Here is a 21257-nt window from a genome sequence, read left to right as displayed (position 1 = left end):
ACAAGTGAATTAGGTTCCAAGATTGAGACTTGGACTCATAAACACAATCTTGTGTATGTGGACAATGACACTGACACTTTATTGATAAGAAAAGAGTACTATCATTGCATTAAGAAAAGGAAGCAAGTACAATGCTTTATAGGAAAGTAGGAAACTGCAGTAGGCACCACTGTGCATATGGGATAGGTAAGCCTGCATGTCCTTGGCCCTGAAGCTCCATACAAAGAGGCTGTCAGTGAGTGTGATTGCTGAATCTCAACAGGGTATGCCAAGATTAGGATATGGATGAGATATGGATTAAGCATGACAATAGGCTAATACCACTATAATTAGAGAAGGGGCTAGACTCTCCTTTTGTCATGGTACCTATTGTGGAAGTTGCCATACCTACTTGACCAACTAGCTTCCAATTGTTAGATGACTCCGCTCTCTTAGACTATGGCGAGGGGCATTCTCATGCAATATGGTGCAAATAAGTGAGAATGCTGCTCTACCAAAAGAAAAAGAGCAACCAATACAAAACTCTAATAGAGCCTTAGTTTTTAAATCCCAAAAGTCCTTAAGTTCGCGACTTTTGTAGATGTCTCTAAAACCTAGAGGTTGATACCACTAGTATAGAAAACCCATCAAATAAGGCAAACAATCACTTAGAGAATGATAGACATAGATAATATAGAGTGCCCACTTCCTTGATTTAGGAAACTTTTACCAAGAGGAAAATCTTGGTAAATCAAGGATCCCAACTCAAAAATTCTTTGGACATCAAGTAGATTGACCCTTGGGGACTAGATACTCTTCACTTTTATGGTCATTGACGCAAAGGATGCCATCCTTTGCTCGAAACATGTCAAGGGTGACGGAGAGCACCTTCTCAAAATCACATCACTAGGATCACTATTAAACAAGTTGCGCCTTCTCCCCAAAAACCTAGAACAAAAGACATGCATGCTGAATATGATAAGTTACTAGCATCTTGGCTTAGTGATTTGCAACACAAAAGATTGATGATACCCTATCTGTGATCCAAAAGTTCTTATACAAGCAATGGAAGAAGATCAACCATTGGAGCTGGAACGCTTCCAAGACAAGTTGCAGAAATACAACATTGGAAGTTTGGAAGTCCCAAAACTCATCTTGCTAGTAGCATGGTTATGGGAATTCCCTTCTCATCTTGAAAAGGTAACCTCCTTCTTCCATTCTTTCTCTGACATTTTTGCATGGAGCTACAAGGATCTTCCAAGCATTCCCCCTCAATTTGGCCAACATCATATTCCACTCCATGGTTATGTCTGTCTAGTATGTGGGTGTGCATATAAGCTTAATCCTAAGTATGCATTAGAAGTTAAGCAAAAGTTATATAAAATGCTTGACACAAAGATTATCACACCCATTGAAAGCTCGAAATGGCTTTTACCTATTGTAGTTGTTCCTAAAAAGGATAGAAAAATCTGAATTTATATTGATTTCTTAGAATAAAACAAGGCCATTATTAGTGATGGTTTTTTCTTACCTTACATTTTTAGGGCTCCTCGTTATATATCGATGCGTGTACGAAGTGCAAGAGGTTAATTAGAGTAGTGTGATTACTCTCCAATCAATGCAAATGCCTCCAAATTCCTTAATGTTTCTTGTTAATATGAAGAGGACTGGGGAAGGTCGAGCAAAAGAGGGGAGAGAAGTCTAGGAATAGGAAGGGGAAGGGGAGTTCGGAAGGAAGAGAGAAAATGTTGCAAAGAAATCAAACAAAGAAGTTTGGATGCAAGAAGTTCGAAGACAAAAAACTCTAGGGAAGAAGAGAAGTTTGGATGCATTAAATCTGAAGACAGAGAAGTTTGGAGCCAAAGAAGTTTTGGGAAGAGGAGAGAGTGGGAAATCTTGAGAGAAGAGCTGAGATAGAGAAGTGAAGTCTAGCGAGAGAGGGGTCTACGTCTAGAGAGAAGTGCATAAAGTATAAAGGTAGAGAGGTCTCGAAGACTAGGGCTAGAGGCAAAAAGTCTGGACAAAAGAGGAGAGAGAAAGAAGTCTCGAGATAAAAGGGAAGAGAGAGAAATCTAGAGACAAGGGGCTAGAGATAGGAAGCCTACAGGAAAGAGAAGAGAAGTGAAGCTTGAAGAGAAGAGAGAGAAGTTTGGAAACAAGGATTGTAGAATGAGATGGTAATTGAAATCAGCCTTTGGAAGCCAAAGGGTAGTAAACCACAATTTAGCAAACACTTTCAGCTCGACCATAAATTCAGCAAGAAAAATCCACACACAACTGGAGCTAGAGTGCTCTTGTGCCACACGATACTTGTTGGCCCCAAAGCTAAGTGCTTGAAAGCAACCTTTCTTCTTGGAGAGGGTGGTAAAACCTGATCAAGCGCTTAATTACAACAATTAACAAATGAGCATAAACTGAAATGCACGTATTACCTTATCAATCTTGGACAATAGACACCCGGTTGGCCCCAAAATTGGTACCCCTTTTGGTATTTCTTTAACTCTCATTGCTGATGAATTGAGTACAAGTTGAGATTCCACAATCTCCTTTGTTTATTCAAAAGCCTCTTGCTGTACAAACAATCAACAAGCAATTTAGGCCAATCGCCCCTCAATTTTCACCCAAGACTTACACAAATGGAACCATAAACTGGCTAAACGTTGCCTCAATTCACAATGGATGGCTTGGCATCTGAGATCCTTGTCAATTCCATGAATTTTAAGTGCTCAATCCAATGTATGATGTCTTCTCCTATTGGCATGGGTCGAAGGTGGCTACTAAACCCTAGTTTTTGCAGAAATTTCGAGTCTGCAGTAGAGATCCCTCTACTATCCACCAACTTTGGCTGAGATCTGCTCAAAATGGCTGAGAAATGCTGAGATCTTTTGAGAAGGGGTTGGAGAAGGTGAGAGAAAGCCAAGATAAGAGAGAAATCTGATTTTCTTTGCGAGATGCTTGCTCTAGCCTACAATTAATGCAATCACTTATCACCAAGCATCTCCAAAATGTTGTCATTTGATCAACAATGCTGTTGCCACTCCCTGGAAGGTGTCTCCCTACTGTTCCCTGCCCGTTGAGGCCCTGTTGTCTTTTGTAGCAAATTGCTGTTCTTTGATAAAAAAATAGACCAACAGCTCCCTCTCTCTCTCCCCCAAGCTATAAACTAACTGAATGGTTGAGACCTAGCCTCCAAAAACGTTTCCTTAGTTTGCATGGAAATTTTTGCCAAGTGGTAGCCTTTTAAACCCATTTTGCAGCATTATCTAGCAATTTAATTAAATTTCAAGATTAAATAATCTTGAAAATTAATTTCAGCCCTTCTGACCATGCCCAAAATTAAGTGTGTGAATCTATAATTAAATTGGCTAGGCCATTTGCAACTTGGAGTGGTCCCCAACCTGTGTCGATCCTTAGACTGATATTAATTAATTGATTAATGCTAGTCCCAAAGCCCAACTTTTCCCCAAAGCCCAACTGACATAACTTATCACAACTTTTGCCTTTGACATGCATTGTACCCTTGGGGTCCCTGGCTTGTTACTATGAAATAACTGCCATATGCACTATATGTGCTAAACAACCTTGCACATTTAATTGATATCTTAATCAAATGTTATCAACAAGATTTGAGCATTACAAAATTTCATATCCTTGCGATAGTATCCCTTTAGGTATTTCATTAGAAATTGATTAAAAGTGAATGTATTTCAACAATTCTTGTAACATAGTTGATCCATGGGTGCACAATGGCCTTGACACCTTCATTGCTAGCCTTCAACCAACTGTAGATTGCTCAAAACTATGAACAAATACTTCAATTTGCCAAAAAAGTGATAGCATACATTTGAACCCAATTTCGCGACGCATTAGCATAGTCCCCATGCAATTTCACACTATTCCTCTCATAAACAAAAGGGAGTTTTGGCGATGAGACTATAAGAACATTGCTTTCTTTGAATCAAAATTGCCCAGAAAGTGCACCAGGCTTAAGATCTCGAAGAAAAAGAAAGGTTCTCAAACCATAGTGCTATCATAATTTGTTTTTTAAAAATATTTAGCCCAAAAACAACAGTATACCTTGTTGTACATGGAATTACTAGGTTACCCAATGGAATCCCTATGCCAAGAGGAGAAAAATTGGTACTGTCCACACTCCATCTATGTTATAAGCTCATTCCATGATTGAAATCTACAATTTTTTGTAGCAAAAAAAAAAGAGTGGCTCTTCAAACTTGGGTTGCTCCAAATATGAGAGAGAAGAAGCCCCAAATAGCCAAGATAAGCTTTCCAAATGAGTAACCAAGTGCTTCTTAATCATATCACGTTTTTGATTAATGGCTAATTAATTGCTTACTCATTAATCATAAGTGAGTTGCTCACCGAGTACTTTAGCTTAAGGCTTGCTTAATAACTTAATTGCCCGAATTGAGTTGCTTACTAGACAAAACTTTCAATGTAACTCAATTCTAAGGTGCAAACTTTCAATTTAATGAAAGTTTCATGTTGCACCTTGTTCCTTTACCCTTGACCATGTACCACATAGCCTGCATACTTGTCTATCATATGTCCTTTTAAAAAATCCTTCACTGCTAGTACAATGGTTACCATACCAAGAGCTAGGTATACCGAAATTGAATTTGATTTTAATTAAAAATATTCGTGAAGTTTAATTAAATCATTAAGTTCATTTCTCACTCTGGTAACATATCTCCCTCTTGAAACATTGCAAGTGACCCTGATTGCATGCAGTTGAGATTCAACACGGCATACTAAATGACCAATACATATTTTCCAGCAACTAAGCATACTATCGTTACTGCATATATTGTCAATGCACATTTGTTCATACATGTTTCCAAGTAACCAAGCACACTGTTGTTACTCCATGTAGTGCCAATGTGCAATTATCCATACATATTTCAATGTAACCAAGTACATTGCTATTACACCTTGTTTTAACAATGTATATTTTTTAGAAAGATAGTAGTTACTACCCTAGTATACAACCAAGCACAACAGTATAAATCCAAAGCTATGAAAATGGTACTCACTACATTAGTAAATAACCAAACATAACTATAGAAACACAAGTGTTTACTCATAGGATGACCATAGAAGTACCTGTATCGAATCTAAAAGATCTCCGAACAGCCACTAGATACGTGAGCATATTTGTACTAAGGAAGTAGAAGCACGACCGTTCTCTTCAGCATCGTGTAATGCTCCAGTTCTACGCTCTGCTGAGCTTGCTTGAAGTTAGATCCAATTGAAAAGCATCAAGGTAAAGTTGTAAAACAAGTGAGATGATTCTATGAGATCATCCTCCATCCATTTTGCATCAAGAGATGCATAGTTTTGAAACTTCACCGAATAGCGATGGGAGACTTTTTTCCAAGATTTGGCTTAGGAACCCAAATTTCATCAAGTTTCTCAACTGTTGGCTGCACCTTATCACTGATATCGTCAAGCACATCACCATGGAAAGGCCTAAGAAGACTCACGTGAAAAGCATTGTGAATCTTCTAATGATCATGTGGCTTCAACTTGTAAGCCACATCATTGATCCTTTGCAACACTTGGAAAGGCCCATAATATCTCATGCTAAGTTTAGGGAAAAGATGCTCTTTATCCTTTATTTTCTTTAACCTAGCCTTTTCAAAGCATAACAAGATCCAATTGCCCTCTGGAAATACCGAAGCTCTTTGGTGATGATCAATTGCTTTCTTTTGTTTTGCTTTAGTCTTTTGGAGAGCTGTCTTTACTTTAGCATAAGCTTCATCCAAACTCTTAGCATACTTGTCAACCTCAAAGATCTTATCTTTTATATGCAAAATGGGTGGGACTTTCTTCCCCCCTTTCATAATCTCAAACGGTGCTTTCCGAGTGGAAACCTACATTGTGTTGCTGTAAGCATATTCCACAAGAGGCAAAATTGTTTCCATTTCGTTTTACACTCAAGCACATAGCATTTCAAAAGATCTAAAACAATAGCATTTGCTTCTTCAGACTGCCCATCTATCTCTGGATGAAAAGAAGACGAGAAATTTAGGGTGGTATCCATATTCTCAAAAATGCCTCTCCAAAAGAGACTCGTCATGCAATGATCCTTGTCACTCATAATAGTCTGTGGCATGCCATGATATTTAAAGATGTTTTGCATGAACAATCTTGCCATGTGATCTACACCTATCTTTTTCGTCAGCGGAATGAAATGAGTCTGTTTGCTAAATGTGCAAATAATGGTCCATATGCCATCATTCCTTGTAGGTGTCCTAGGAAGATTAAAGATAAAATTCATGGCTATGTTGTCGTAGGGTCTATCAAGAATAGACAAGGGCTGCAACAAACCTAATGCTTTTTGTCAGTCAAAGTTGACCTTTTGGCATACAATACATGTGCGCACAAAGTGATCTACACCATGTCTCAAAGTTGGCTAGTAAAAGAAAGTCTCAACCACTTTCGCTGTAGGATCAATGCCACGATGCCTTGCATGCGGAGATGCATGAATTTCAACCATAACCTTGGTCCTTAACTGCTTTGTAACACATAATCGACCATGCATCATAAGAAAGCCCTCTCTAAGAGTATAGTGCTCATGGTGGTGACCACCTGATAATAGATCATAGACTCTAGCAAAGTCCTCATCCTCTAGATACAGTGTCTTTATCTCATCTAACTCATGATGATATGCTATAGACATTATTGAAACCTATGGTTTCCTGGACAATCATTGGCCACAACATTCTTTTTACCCTCCACATGCACTATTTGAATGTGAAACATGGATAAAAAAGTTGGCCCATTGTATATGCTTCTTGGACAGCTTAAATAAATACCATAATATTGGGAAACCCTTTGCACATTATGGATCAATTGCTCAAAAGAATCATTGCTTCTAGAGGAAAAATCAAGTAGAAATATGTCAAACGGCTGCCCCATATAATCATTGGAAACCCGATGCTTGAGGTAAGATGAATTGAAATGCGAAGGAAACCTTGCGAAAAACTGCACAAAAGGAGCGACAAGTGGTGCAAGCATGTCTAATTGCAAAGAGAAACGATCACACAACACATTATTGTGGCACTCACATGCCCAAAATCTTTGCTAAGAAAGCATCATCTTGCATAATATACATGTGATCCAATCAAGACCAAGTGGCAGATATGCTGTGCTGATTGAAAAGTAAAGACGGAGGCCAATAAGTGTAGCCAAGACCATGGGTCTTGCTTTAGAACAACCAATTCAAAATTATGCCATGCACGGCTCTCAAGTGCATCTATCACTGAGTGCTCAAAGGTAGATTGCAAATGATGAACATGCATATCAAATCTCCCATCAACACTCCTTGTTTGTCAAGTGTTAGACTAGCTTTTTAGGCGATTTCATAGATCTCATCTAGATGATGAATCATTCGGTGCACAGAGCCTGACCAGCCATAGAATCACCCTTTCAAACAAAATTTCAACAACCAGAAAGTGTCCATGAACATCATTCTTGACAAAAAAAACTAAAACTTCGCATTCATGACCATGAGCATGCCTGAATAGTGTCATGTTGAACCCCTTGCATAGAACAGATAGAACCCATGGCAATCCACAATTATGCCTGCTTCACCACGACTTTACGATTAAGAGCACATAATGCATCCCATTAATTATGATGAAGGATACGCCATATGTCATGTTGCTTACTGTGTGAGCAAATGCCACGCACATTCAAAGTGGCAAGACACAATTATTATGATAGAAAGGATTAGTGTCGAGATTGGTTCTGCCTCGATTACACTTTTTCAGCTAGAATATGAAGAGTGTCCTTATCAAGAAAATTAAATAGTACCACAAATAAATTTTAATCCTTACACTCCCCTCCTTTGGGGTAGCCCTTGGATAGCGATGATCCAAAGGGGTGATCACTTTACCATAGGGATCAAAAGCAAGTCGAGCAACGGGTCTTTCGAATGCTCAACAAAAGCCTTCATAACATAGGATTTCCAAGGGGCCAAAGAAACCGTATCATTTGTAGTGTGTACCGGGGACAGCTTGTCTTTGCTTGCACATAGGTTCATTGTTGGGTTTGACTCCTTGCGAGAGGTTTTTCCCGCCAGTTTTATTCTCTTTTATTTTATGTGCATATGTCACACAATTTGTGAACTTATCATGTTTTACACCTTTTGGGTGTGAACACACATTAGCAACCCTAAGGTTTAAGGGTTGTACTTTATAATTGTACATTACACTCTTTGATTTTGCATTGGAAGTCGTGTTGTCTTCACTCTCACACTCTCTTTATTGTCAACTGTACTTTCAGCTGAGCTTTGATCTCTATGTATCCTCTCACATCTCACATTTGGTATCAGAGCAGACCTTCAGCTCAACTAAGCTCCTTGGCCATTGTAGGCAGCACCACCAGCTGAGCTCCATCTACATTATCTTCAGCTCCACCAAAGCCACCTACAATAACCGCCAACAACCAACACCACTGGCGCAGTTGCTGCTTTTTGCGCTTGGTCCTGACTTGCGACACCACCTAGTCCCCCAATTTTCTTGCACCTATGTCAGGTGCCCGCCATGCCCATCCTCAACTCACTAGCGCCAGCAAATGCCCCGCCTGCCCTATCTGTCACTTGTGCCACCATTAGACAGGTTGCACCTCCAATTCTACACCACTTGCCTAGCCCTAGTCTACTTGCAACTTGCATCAATGCCCTGGTCTTGAAAATGCCAGCTGAGCTGCTTACGCCACCACATGTTCCACTAGGTCAAGCATGTCCATCTACTTGGTTGAGCTCTGCACCGACTATATCAGAGGTAAAAAGGCAAACTTTATTAAATTTTTAATTCAGATTTGATCCTCTGGAAGGGGCTTTTGCCCGTGCAGCATATCTTTGGTCCTGTACGTGTCTAGGATACATTTATTGGAGAGATTTTGTGATTCTCGGGCTTGAAATTTGGGGCTTTCGAAGTCAGTTTGGACATTGGCAAATGTACATCAATGTCACTCTGTAGTAGACTGTAGTTGTGCATTTTGGGACAACAAATTTTGGGGCTTTTGCATTTTTTGTGTTGTTGAGCACTATTTGTGCATTGGATAGTGTGCACGTTAGACAATTTTTTGACAGAGTGTGATTAGATTTGCTAATTACACCAGGGTACTTACTGTAATTTTTGAAAATTCTCAAATTTCCAAGTTGGTCCAGCTTGAAGTATTGCTCTTGTGCTCTTTGATTAGTGACATTTACCATGGCCAATCAGGGATAAGGTGATGTATTCACACATATATCCAAGGAGGACAGGTTGGATGGCAAGAACTATTTTGTATGGTCTTTTATGATGAAAAATGTGCTGACTGTGAAGAATCTTTGGGATTATGTTAGTGGTGAAGAAGTTCGTCCTGGAGTTGTGGCTCCTACTACACTTCCTCCAGGAGGACATGGCCAAAGGCCTACTCAGCCTGCTTCAACTCAGCCGGTTTCCTAGAGATCAATAGCACAAAAGGCTTGGGACATATGAGATGCCCAAGCATTGTCGCTGATTGCATTGGTAGTTCAACGGTCTATCATCTCGCATATACAGTTTGCAGCTTCTTCACGAGAAGCAAGGTTGATACTTGAGCAGACGTTTGCTGGAAAAAATGAGACACACATCTCTTTCTTGAAGAAAGAGCTTGAGAATGTGAAGATGAATGAAGGTGATTCTATGCAATATCATCTCAATAAAATTCAAGACTTGCGTGAGCAGCTTATGAACGTAGATGAGTATTATTTAGATACGCAATTGATCTCTACTACTTTTAATTCATTGCCGCCCTCGTATTTAACCTTTCATACAGCCTTGAATCTCACCATGAGAATTTCTTTGCAGCCATTTACTTTCCTTTAGTTGGTTAGTTTGCTCTTAGAGGAAGAGCAAACAAGAAAGAATAGTGGGGTGGATGTTATAGCCTCTGAGCAAGCTTTTATAGCAAGGCAAAAGGGCAAGGGCAGCTAGACTAAAAATGCTTTGCAGAGTTCTGGGATTTTAGGTACTTCACAGAGCAGTAAGAAATTAGGGGGCATGCAAGCCAAGAAGGGCAAGTGCCACTATTGCAAGAAGCTAGGTTACTACATCACAGAACGTAGGAAGTGGATAACCAAGGAGGAGTTAGGGATGTCAGTTTTTGATGCACCTTCTACCACTACGGAGTCCACATCTTTTGTGGTAGAGCGTGACTATTGTTTCTACACTTGCAGTTATGACTCTTCTTGGGCTTGTTTGGAAATTCACCCATGAAGTGTCCCAATTGCCTGCAAGAAAAACAATGCCCCTGCAAAAGTGCCCCAATCCAAGTGAAAGTGCAGTGGAGACATTCTAGGACAATTTAAGCACAACCAGTTAGGCCTTTGCATGAGGTATTCAAGAGCATGCACATATGGTTGTGGTTGGTAGCCCTCAAGCTGGGGGGAACCAAAAAAGTACCAATCTCTCCCATAGCTTCTTTAAGAAAAGACCAATATACTCTAGGACAACTCTCAACTTCAACCCACAACCACACATTCCTGCAGGTGCAATTGTTGGAAGTTGGCCAGTGGTCTCCAAGCCACAACATGGACCAAGTGTCTATCAAAAAACAAAGGAAACATGGCTAGAAGATCATCCCGATACATTGTTGATTTGGGCATCGCCTCATAAAAGCCTTGTGGGCTGACATGTGGGCTGACAAAGATTTCTTCCACACAATCCCCTTCCAAGATGGAGTGCAGCCATTGACAGATCCACGAAAGCACCGGAGTCCTGCCAATGAAAAAGAGGATGAACCCTCTTTCACAAGAGGATGAAAAGGAACACAGCATGGTCTTAGTGTCCACAGTGGCATCCAAAACATCCTTTGTCGTCCTAATCTAGAAAGGATTCCCAATTGTGTTGAACATACTCACCCAACAATGGATTGGCAAAGTTCAATAGATGTTCCCAATCCAACTCTTGGGAATCATTACTGGCCGAGGTAATCTATGCATATGAATGTGCGTCATGCTCAGATTGTAGAGGATCTTTAGAATTGGCCAGCACCTCATCAAGGGTGTGTTTGCTGCATTTTACTAGTGGCTGAACCTCAGAGCACAGCTGTGCCTCTAGACCAGGTGTCATCATTTCAGTGCAAGGAACCATTTCTTCCAACTCCTTCGTATCTGAGTCAGACCCCAAAGCCTCAACAACCTGATCAATGAAGGCAATATTCAACTCTGGCATGGTCAATATCTTGTTTGCAGCTGGAACAAAGGCCCTCTCTCTTGCTCGCGCTCTATCACCGTGTTTCTCTGCAGTCACCCTGTCTTTGTCTCTCTCTCTCTCACACACACACACACACACAACACACATTGTGTGTGTGTGTGCATGTGTGTTTGCTATGCGCAAAGGGCCTGCAGGATGAGCACAAGTGCTGCACAGAACAGGGTGCAACAGTAGTGGCGCAGGTCAGAAGAGGGTGCCCCACAAGCTGCACACACAGGTCACTCCTCTTCTTCCTTGTTCTCTTTCTGTTTAGCAGCCCTGCCCCTGCATGCTGCAGGAACAGTGGCAATGGGTCGTGCAGGACCCTCCCCCCCCTGATTCTTTTCCTTTCTTCTGTCTCACATTGCATGCAGAGGAGCAGGTACGCTCAGGGGCAGAGGATGTGCACAGGGGCAGCAGGTGGTGCACAGGGCAGGTGTCATCACCAGCTGTGCAGGTTGGGGCTCAAAGGAGCCTCACAACTGGTGTTTGCAAGACTCTCAAACAGGAGAGACTAAATCATCCTAGCTAATTGATAGAAGATTAACTTGTGCTGAGAAGATTCCACACTGGAGTAAAAAATTGTGCTTGTATACGAAGTTTACAAGGAAATCCAGAAAGTCCACTTCTTTGGCCACACCAACTTCCTTAGGCACTATCTTTTCTAAATGGATTTTTTTGGGAATGGGTAAACAGCCTTTATAGGACAAAATAGTTACTTAGTTCTAATGAGTGCTCTTGGATGCTAGCCCACCTATTTAATGGTGAAAGATCTTATGTGGTCGTAGATGCACTTCTCTTTCAAGGACCGATTTTCATTGCTTCGTACACTTGAGTGATGTTAGGTCTTCACTCCTTTATGAGGGCAGCTAGGATCAATCTACACTTACATGATGGTTTTGGTTAGTAGTATTTGATGTGTAGGTATTTAGAACAGTGTTGAGATAAATACCACCAATCATTCTCAAGGATCACGTGGAAAGGTGGTTGAGGTGAATAGAATAACTTATCCTCTTGGATTAGCATGTTTGAAGAACGGATCCATGCCTAGAATCTTGTAGAAAAGAGAAAGTTCTCATGTGCCTGATCTGCGATACAGTCCACAATCACATTTGCTTATCTGTGCATATTAACACTATGCAAAAGACAGTAGGGATTACTACATAATGTACAAACATAAAGGAGTATTTTGTGCTGTAGGACAAATGTAGATTGGCCTTTTGGCCTGTTCCACATGCTGATTTCAAAAGTAGCCTATATGAAATCGATTACTAGAAGGAGAATCTCACAGAGAGACAAGAAAAAGGGAACCTTATCTTAAACACACGTAAACTTGAAAACTTGTACTAACAAAATGAGGCAGAAATTTGATATTTCAGTAGGTTATTTAATATTTTCTATAAATCAACATCCATGTAACACTTGAGAGACCAAAAATGGTGCTGATAACAGATGGATAAATGCCACTTACTGTCTCCCTTCTTGTCATAATTATAACAGTACCACTATCATCAAACTGTGGGCGTCCAGCACGTCCACACATCTGAAACATTTTAGCAAGTATCTTAACACTCTCCTAGCAAACACAATATAGAACAAAAAAAGTGGTAAATCATACCTGTAGTATTGAGCTTCTATCATACTCTACGTAGCCACCCTTTTCTTTGTTACTAGAGATGCAGCAACACATGGACTATTAGCAGTTCATAAATCACACGCTCAAAGATCATCATGAAAAAGGTCCAAAGGAAATTTGTGTTGACAGCATCATTGTACACAATAACTCTTAGAGGGCTACTTAAATTGAACTGTTTGGGAAAGACAACTTTGAGCAACAAACAATCTAGCTATGATGTAAGTGTGACAGCAACTGGTTTTCATTGCTTGGGTTTACAAAGCATGCATACACACACAAAACACATTCCATTTATGTTTTTACTTGTCAAGCACAAGCATGTAGATAAGAGAATGAACTTATGAAACTGCTGTGATTTCCACATATACCAAAGCTGAATTACAGCAGACAGAAATAGAGATCTTGCATTGCCAAATCCATGTAGGCTTAGAGATTGGCAAAATTTGTTGTTTAAACTCTTGTCCTTATTACTCCGAGAGAAAATCCGCCCCACATGACCACCCTTTACTTCGTTCATATCGATGCAACAACACATGAACTATCAGCAGTCCATAATCAACACACTCAAAGATCATCAAGATCAAGGCCTGAAAGAGATTGGTTTTCAAGTTATGATTGTGTAAATGCTGGGAAGAATGTGAAAATGAGAATACTTTAAGCTATCCAACTTGTTCCAATATCACCGTGAAATTAAAAGGTAGAGTGCTATATATGTATGTGTGTGTGTGTGTGTGTGTGTGTGTGGCGAGAGAGAGAGAAAGAGAGCTTACTTAATACAATTACCTTCACGAAAAAAAAAAGAGAGAGCTTACAATTGGAGAGAGGAGAGAGAACACAGAGAGAGATGAGATGATGGCGAGCAACCAAACCAGGTCTGATAACAGTGTGCCATCCATTTAGGGTTTGAGCCTGCAGTGCCAGGCCTTCTTGGCACACAATCACAACAGGTTGGACAGCAGCACGCCATCCAGTTAGGGTTTGTGCCTGCAGCGCCAGGACTTCTTGGCACTATACAGCAGAAGCATTCAGCACATATGCCAGATGCAGGACTGTGGTTCCACAGGGTCCTGCCTCTTGTCATGTTCTGTGCCTTTGTGCCAAACAGGCATGCAGGAAAGCTTGCAGACAGAGCTGCCACAAAGCTCAGGAGGGAAGCATCAATTTGCTGTCCTGGCCTGCACACCCCAGGCTGGGCAGATTTGTGCAAGCCGTGCATGCCTTTTTCTTTCCTGATCACCTGCAGGTTCTGTGTAAGGACTGTGCAGATCAGGGAGGGGTAGCAGAAGGGAGAGAGAGACCAGCAGATAGATACTGCAGCGAATTGGTTACAGGCATCCCTCATCCTCTGTAATCACTGATTCGACCTGCAGCCCGGTAATATCTCAAGGGGAACCACTTTTGTGTTTTGGGTGGCCTGTGGTGGAGGCAGAGAAGGGACTATAGTGCTGTCAATCTGATCTGCAGCAGACATGCCAGAGTTAAACAATGCTTTTATTGACCAAGTGGTGAGGCTTTCGGGCCTGATTCCGATGCCGAGGAAGGGGAAGGAATGCTTCCCTTCACTAAGATGGTGGTTCCCTTGTCTGAGGTTCCATTCAGTCTGGATGTGCAGCCACTGATTAAACACGGTAAACATGCTTCTGATGCTTTGATGGAAGAATCTGAAGAAATGCTGCAAACTGACCCTCAGGTGCGCTCCTATGCACAGGTTACGTCTGCTTCTAAGGAATCTCAACACATGGACTGGGAACACTTATTGGAGTTTGCCAATACTTTGCTGGGCGATTGCATTCAGCACAACTGTGAAGAATTTTTTGATCAGGACTGGGATGATGTTTTAGATGCAACTATTGACACAAAGATGGTGTTGTGTCCTTTCTCGGTGTTTTATCTAAAAGAGGTCATCCTCTTCTTTATGGGCAGGATCTTGGTGCTTTCATGGATCCGCAAATGTTGAATTCCATGCTGTCGAGTGATTGTGTGGAGGAAATCTTGTGGGACTACGAGGCTTTTATGAAGTAATACTCAAATTGACAAAGCACGATGATAACCTCCTGGCTAAGGAGCCTTTGTTCTTTGATTGATGCCTTGTTCATGTGGTACTGTGGAGACCGATGGTGACTCTCAGCGCTTACTCCAATAGGAATGCTTGATTTGAGTGGAAGTGGAGGCTTGCCATATTGTGTATTGGCCTCTACAAAGGAAGCTATGGCAGCTATTGGTATGATCTTGGTGCCTCCCAAGTTGAGGGCCATGAATTGTAACCGCATGTGTATGCTATGGGACACTGCTCGAAAGAGGACTAACTGTTTAAGGTTAAACTATTCTGGAATGCCATCTTTGCATTTTCATTTGAAATCGGGCACCTTTGCTGGTCAATGCTTCTCTTGTGGGAAACTAGGGCATTTCATGGTTGAGGTGGGACTTGCCCAGGTTGTTGATGAAGATCTCATGGTTGACAGCCTTTGGGAAGATGAGACTCCAACATCAATGAATGTAGACAAAGGGAAAAAGCCTATACAGTCCCATGATCAATCGAAACATGGTTGGATGGATGTTTGCTCAAAGAAAAGAAAAAAGACCAATGTGGACATTATGCTTGCTAAGTCTAGCTTGGCCTAGGATATGCAATGTAAGGATAAGCAGCCCATGGCACATATGCCTACTAACGTAGTTTGTTCTGTCCCTCAGAATGCTTCTGCTATAAAAACCCTTGTAGTTCATTTGAAGGATCCTCCAACTAAGCTTGCCTTTGACATAACCAAGAACTCAAAGTGCCCATATCTTGTATTGAAGGCTGTTTTTGGAATGTCTTCTTCCTTGATCCTTATTTGGTAGTAACCTGACCCTTGATCAATTTTGGAGAAGATCTTTGCACCTTGAAGGCGATCCAGAAGCTCATCTATTCTAGGGATAGGATACTTGTTCTTGACTGTTGATTGATTCAACCCTCGGTAATCAATACATAGTCGAAGTGTCCCATCTTTCTTTTTCTGGAATAGTACTGGAGCTCCCCATGGTGAGTTGCTAGGCCGGATGTAACCCTGATCTAACAGTTGCTTGAGTTGTTCCTTCAACTCAATAGCTTCCGGTATGGACATTCTATAAGGTCTCTTTGCAATTGGCGCAGCTCCAGGCACTAGCCTTATTTCATGATCAACTTCTCTTGGAGGCGGAAGTTCAGTCAATTCCTCAGGGAATACGTCAGCGCATTCCTTTAGGAACCTCGATGGCTTCCCGCAATCGGAATAGGGCATGTATGCTTTGGGATGCAGGAAAACCTCACTCAACAAAGATTCGTTTTGAGGTTCCAGGGTTACAAACGTTGGTATATGAGTTGAAATGGGGTACTTTTCCAAGACACTATTTTAGATGTGGCCAGTTGGGCCATTTCATTTCAGAATGCGACAAAAATATGGAGGTGGGGAAATGCCCTATGGATCCATATATGGAAATGCAAGACCACCTCCCTTAGCAAACGATTCAGAAGCTGGTAGCCAATCCAGAGCAGCTTTCCCAACATGGTTGTAATGAAGGTAAGAAGGATGTTTCCCACTGTGGTGGGGAGCGTGCTTCACTTGCGGGTGGGCGGAATTTGTCTCTTCAGGAGGATTCTTGGGTCACTGTGGTTCGTCGTAATGCAAGACAGCTCTTGCCCATCCTCTGCCGCCCCCAATCACTCAAACCTTTCAACGCAGAGGTAGGGGATATTATATGAAACCTCAATCTTCACATACTCCGGCAGTAGAAGATAAAAGGCCTTCTGATTTTGCTTTGTGCTTTGATGCGTGTGGGAGGCTTGTGCCTCCTCGGGATGTTTTCTGCTCTCAGCAACAGCACTTCCCTTCCTGTGCTTCGATTGCCGGTTTGCAAAGGGCAGATCTTGTTGATGTTATCCGAGGTGAAATGGAGAGATTCCATGCTACCAAGGCTATTCAATGTAAAAGGGACCCTCGTGGCTGATTTTTGATTCTCAAAATAATTTATGAGGGAGAGCTTTTGTGGATTGTAGGCATGTATGCTCCTTCTAACGCAAGGGAACGTCGTCAGCTTTGGGATGACCTGCACGGCCTTGCTATGGCTCGTCAAGGCTTTGTTATGGGTGATTTTAATGCCTCTGTTTTTGCAGATTGAGCGACCTCTCTGCACTCTTTTTTTTTTTTTGCAAATAAAAAGTGGCTAATTATATTACTTCCGAAAAAACCTTGAAATACAAGGAAGTACTCATGCTCAACAGACTAACTGAGCTGATGCAGAGTCACAAATATATCAAATGTACAAGCCTCTCAGGGAGGTCTAGGAGGGATGGGGGCAAGAAGCCATGGAGGGGGGGTGTAACGTCATTTGGGGCTGCCTGCCTGCATCTCGAAAAACCGTTCCTAGCCGCCCCAAGTGTGCATGAAATGACAACGGAGCTCCTGACGAACCCTGGACTTGCCTTGCACCTGATCCCATCATCTGTGGAGGAAGTGGATGATGGAGGTCCAAAGCTCTGCTAAGGTCGCCTGTACTGAAAGTCTCTCTCTGCAAAAAACCTCTTGACACCATGCCTTCAAGATATGCCATCCAGTAAGACTCCCTATAATCTCCCATACTTCAAAGCGGTCTACTATGGGCTCCAATACCTGGCGGATGGGTAGAGCCTCCAAACCAACCACTGTGCATGACCCTACCTTGATAAAGAATATCATGTCCTGCATCCCAATCTCATACAGAAAATGACGGCCCTGACTGACTACCTGCTAGCAGAAAGTTCCCCAAGAGATGCATCCAAGGCTGGGAGCCATGCGGCAAAGAATGCGGCATGCTCCTCTCCACACTAACTGTGCCGCCTCACACGACCAAAGGCAGTGTTTTGGGGTTTCCAAAGGCTGCTCTATGCAACGCTTACAAATCCCCTCCTATATCTGGGCAAGCCAACTTCCCACCACCAAGCCTCCATGTGCCACCAACCATAAGAAATATGATACCCTCCTCAGTCTCCAGCTATTCCATAGGCGGCGCCAGAAGGTCTATTGGAAAGGCTCCGTGATGCCGTGCTCTGCCCAATGCCTGCTATGCGAGGGCGCTCAATCTATATCCTCCTGCATCAGAACCTGTCTGCCAATCCTAGCAGTGTACTCCAGGAGCCTCGGTGGCTTCTTGGCGACTGCAATGGCCGGCCATAGCCACTCCCTTGGGTCCCACTCCACCTCATCAAGTGGCTTGCCCTCCCAGATCCAAAGGCGCCACTCCCTGAACTCCTCCCAAAAGACAAAAGGGTCCAGCTGCCATGTCTTCCCCTGAAGGTCAATCACTCAGAATGTCCTCTAGGAAAGGACAGCAATCCCCTCATCCTACTGCCCCTTGTCAAGAGCTAGACGCCACCCCTCCTGCACGATGCAGAAGGTCCCAATTCAAGCACCGCCCACTCTACTTGCCACCTGGAGGGGGATGCCTGTTGGTGAAAACCTAGCAGCCCATACCTCCCTGGGCTCTATCGACTCTTGTATCGGGGAAGCAAGCCACTCTTGAGGAATTGCTACATCTATCTCCCTTCTCCTCAACTCCACTCCTCCCTGGCAGCCTGATACTCACTGCAACACCTTCTCATCCACCAACCTGTACACCTCCCGTCATGTTGTGATGCTACGAGCCAGGCTAGCCTCTCACCAAACCCACTAGATGTGGGAGCGCTTGCCAATCTGTACCCCATCCCGATCTTTGACCTGGGGGTTCCAGATCACGGGCTGACGGTCTATCTTCTCTTGGCAGCATGGGGGCTCTAGATTAGGGCCTTACGGAGGCCCTGCCACATGTGGAGCAAGTTGCATAGAAAAGGTCATCTGGGCTCACGTGAAGATCCATCTCAGGGACAGCCCCCACTCACCACCGAGCCTCAGTCTACACTCCTGAAGACCCTCTTGCGATAGGACCCTCTAGGTCTGCCCTCCTAGTATGAGGCCGCGGATGACTAGCCTGCCCAAGAGGGCCATACTCTGATACTGTGGGTCTATGATCCCGAGACCTCCCCCTGATCGATGCCGTATGATGGTCGCCCATGCCACCTTGGCCCTCGAATCCCTAGAGCCATCTAACCTGGACCACAAGAAGTTCCGCACTAGGCGGCGAAGCTGCACTACATAGGATGAGAAGAAGCACCAACACGAGGCGATGTACCAGGCTATCGCTAGAAGGACCTGGTTAACCACCAGGGCTCGGCCTGCAAGTGAGAGGCGAGCCGTGCTCCAGTAGGTAAGCTTCCTCCAAATAGAATCAAGGACTGGAAGAAACTGCTAGGTAGGCATGATGTGGAGTCCCACCTCGAACCCTAGATAACGGACGGTCTACCCTCTGCTCACCCATCTAAATCCCAGGTGGACGCCCCACTCTGTGCTAGAGTTCGGGTTTGTGAGAAAACGAACCGACTTTCGCCAGTTGATTTTTGCTCCCGCTGCAAAATAGAACACCTCAACAGCCAGCCTCACTCTCTCTAGCATCAACTCATCGTCCTCAATGTAGAGTGTTGTATCATCTGCATACTCTGAGTCTAGCAACTCAGTCTCCTCCCTCACGGGAAGTCAGAGACCACGTAATCCGCTCATCCGATACCTGAGAAAATGGGACATTGCCTTTGCAAAGAGTAGGAACAAGTACGAGGCCAGGGGGGAGCCCTGCCGAACTGATCTCTTTAATCGAAACTCCTTCCCTCACCTACCACCTATGAGAACCCTGCTAGTGGCCAATCTGTAAAGTGCGGAGACTCCACGAATCCAAGCCTGGGGCAAACCCAGCCTCACCATGGTGCCCTCTAGGAAAACCCAGTCCACCCTGTCATAAGCTTTCTCAAAATCCAAGGGTAGTACGGCCAGTCTCTGCCCACTATGCTGAGCCCACTCTATCGCCTCAAAGAAGATGAATACATTGTTGAGGATGCTCCTATCTTGGACAAAGCCTGTCTGTGTGTTATGGATAATTTCTGGAAGCATGAAGTGTAGTCACCTCTACCAATCATCTTTGCTAGTGTCTTATAGGCCATTGACAATAAGGTGATCAGTCTCCATTGGGAAAGCTCCAACCTGTCTCCCCCTTTGGGGAGAAGACTGATAAGGTCTGCCGAGAGACTCCTTGGCATCTGTCCCTGAAGAAAAAATCTCCTAAAATGCCATCAGTAGAGGGTCCTTCACCACCTCCTAGTAGGTAGTGAAGAAAGCCTTAGAGAGGCCATCCTCTCTCGGGCATTTCTGCTCGTCCTGTGTATGGAAGGCCTCCTCAAGTTCCTTCTCTATGAAGGGGGACTAGGAGGGAGCGTCCCGTCTCCTTTGTGACGAGGGATGGGATGTGATCCCAGACCTGCTGTCTACATCACTATCCTTTGATTGAGGCTGTCTCCTGCTGGAACAGGCACCTGTAATCAGTGGCAATCTCCATCACCTCGTTTGGGATAGAACGAGTCCTCCCATACTGATCTCAAAGGCTGCGTATCTGCACTCTTGAGGTGCGAGGTTGGTGCACCTGGAACAACTCCCTGCACATCGTGTCCCCCATCCGTGCTTAGAAAGCTGCTGAGGTGTGGAAGGAGAACTCCGAGCACATGTCCTCTAGGCCAGCAATGGTTGTTGCGCATGCACCTCCTGTGCTTGGAGGGTGGGATCCCCTGGTGCCTTTTGTAATAATCTCTGGGTGGCTACAAGGTCCTGCCGGAGTGCTCTCTCCTCCTCCCAGCTCTACTACCTGGCCTGTATGGCTGCCTCTTGGCAGATTTTGCTCAAATCGACTAGGACCTTTTGTAGCCTCCTCTATGATCGGGTCCCTCCTGCCGCACTCCCTGGTCCAAATCTGCTCTGTCTCATCACCTCCTCCCTCCTATAGATCGAGTCCGGGATCCGATAGGATCATGCGTCAAGGATAGGTGTTGGAGGATCAAGTGTCACGAGAACCGGGCAATGATTGGATAGCATGGTGCTCGCCAACTGCCCAATCTGGCCTCTGCAAGAGCATCCCCACTCTCCCACATAAAACCTGTCCAACCGCTCTAGCAAGACACTACCTAGCCACCTGTATCCCCAAGAGAAATCCTGCAACCTCTCCCTCGTATGAAAGACAGGATCTCTCGAGGCTTCCCGTGCTCCTACTGCCAGTAGGAAGACCTCCCATGCCTCGTGCTCCTCCCCAATCATGCCTTGGTAGTTTCTGCCTCTGCCCTACTGGTCCTCTAAAGTCTCCAAGTTGTTGAAGTCTCCTCCAATGATCCAAGAGTCCACCTCTGGGAATCTATCCGCAATATCCACCCAGCACCTGCTCTGTGTCCTAACCTCAATTGGGGCATAGACATTGAGGACTCCAAGGCATGAGTCCCCAATATCCAATTAGATCCATAGAACCCTCCCTACCACTATCATCCCGTGGTCTCGTAC

At 43.7% G+C, this 21257-nt stretch overlaps 1 protein-coding gene across 1 annotated transcript in view; it reads right to left on the bottom strand.

The window, feature by feature from the left end:
* RCK (DNA helicase ROCK-N-ROLLERS) overlaps positions 1-21257 on the bottom strand; it is a 164545-nt gene that overhangs the window by 36009 nt on the left and 107279 nt on the right. The window contains exons 13-14 of the mRNA XM_087698996.1: positions 12844-12895; positions 12697-12768 (exon numbers count right to left, since the gene is read on the bottom strand). Coding sequence (XP_087555122.1) covers positions 12697-12768; positions 12844-12895 — 124 coding nt within the window. The remainder of the gene's footprint in view (positions 1-12696; positions 12769-12843; positions 12896-21257) is intronic.

This window comes from Lygodium microphyllum, chromosome 2 (assembly GCF_053477565.2).
Source record: "Lygodium microphyllum isolate KBCC chromosome 2, Lygodium_microphyllum_v1.1.10, whole genome shotgun sequence".
Lineage (NCBI taxonomy): Eukaryota > Viridiplantae > Streptophyta > Polypodiopsida > Schizaeales > Lygodiaceae > Lygodium > Lygodium microphyllum.
Note: the sequence above shows the minus strand (reverse complement) of the source record. Positions and strands in the feature narration are given on the sequence as shown.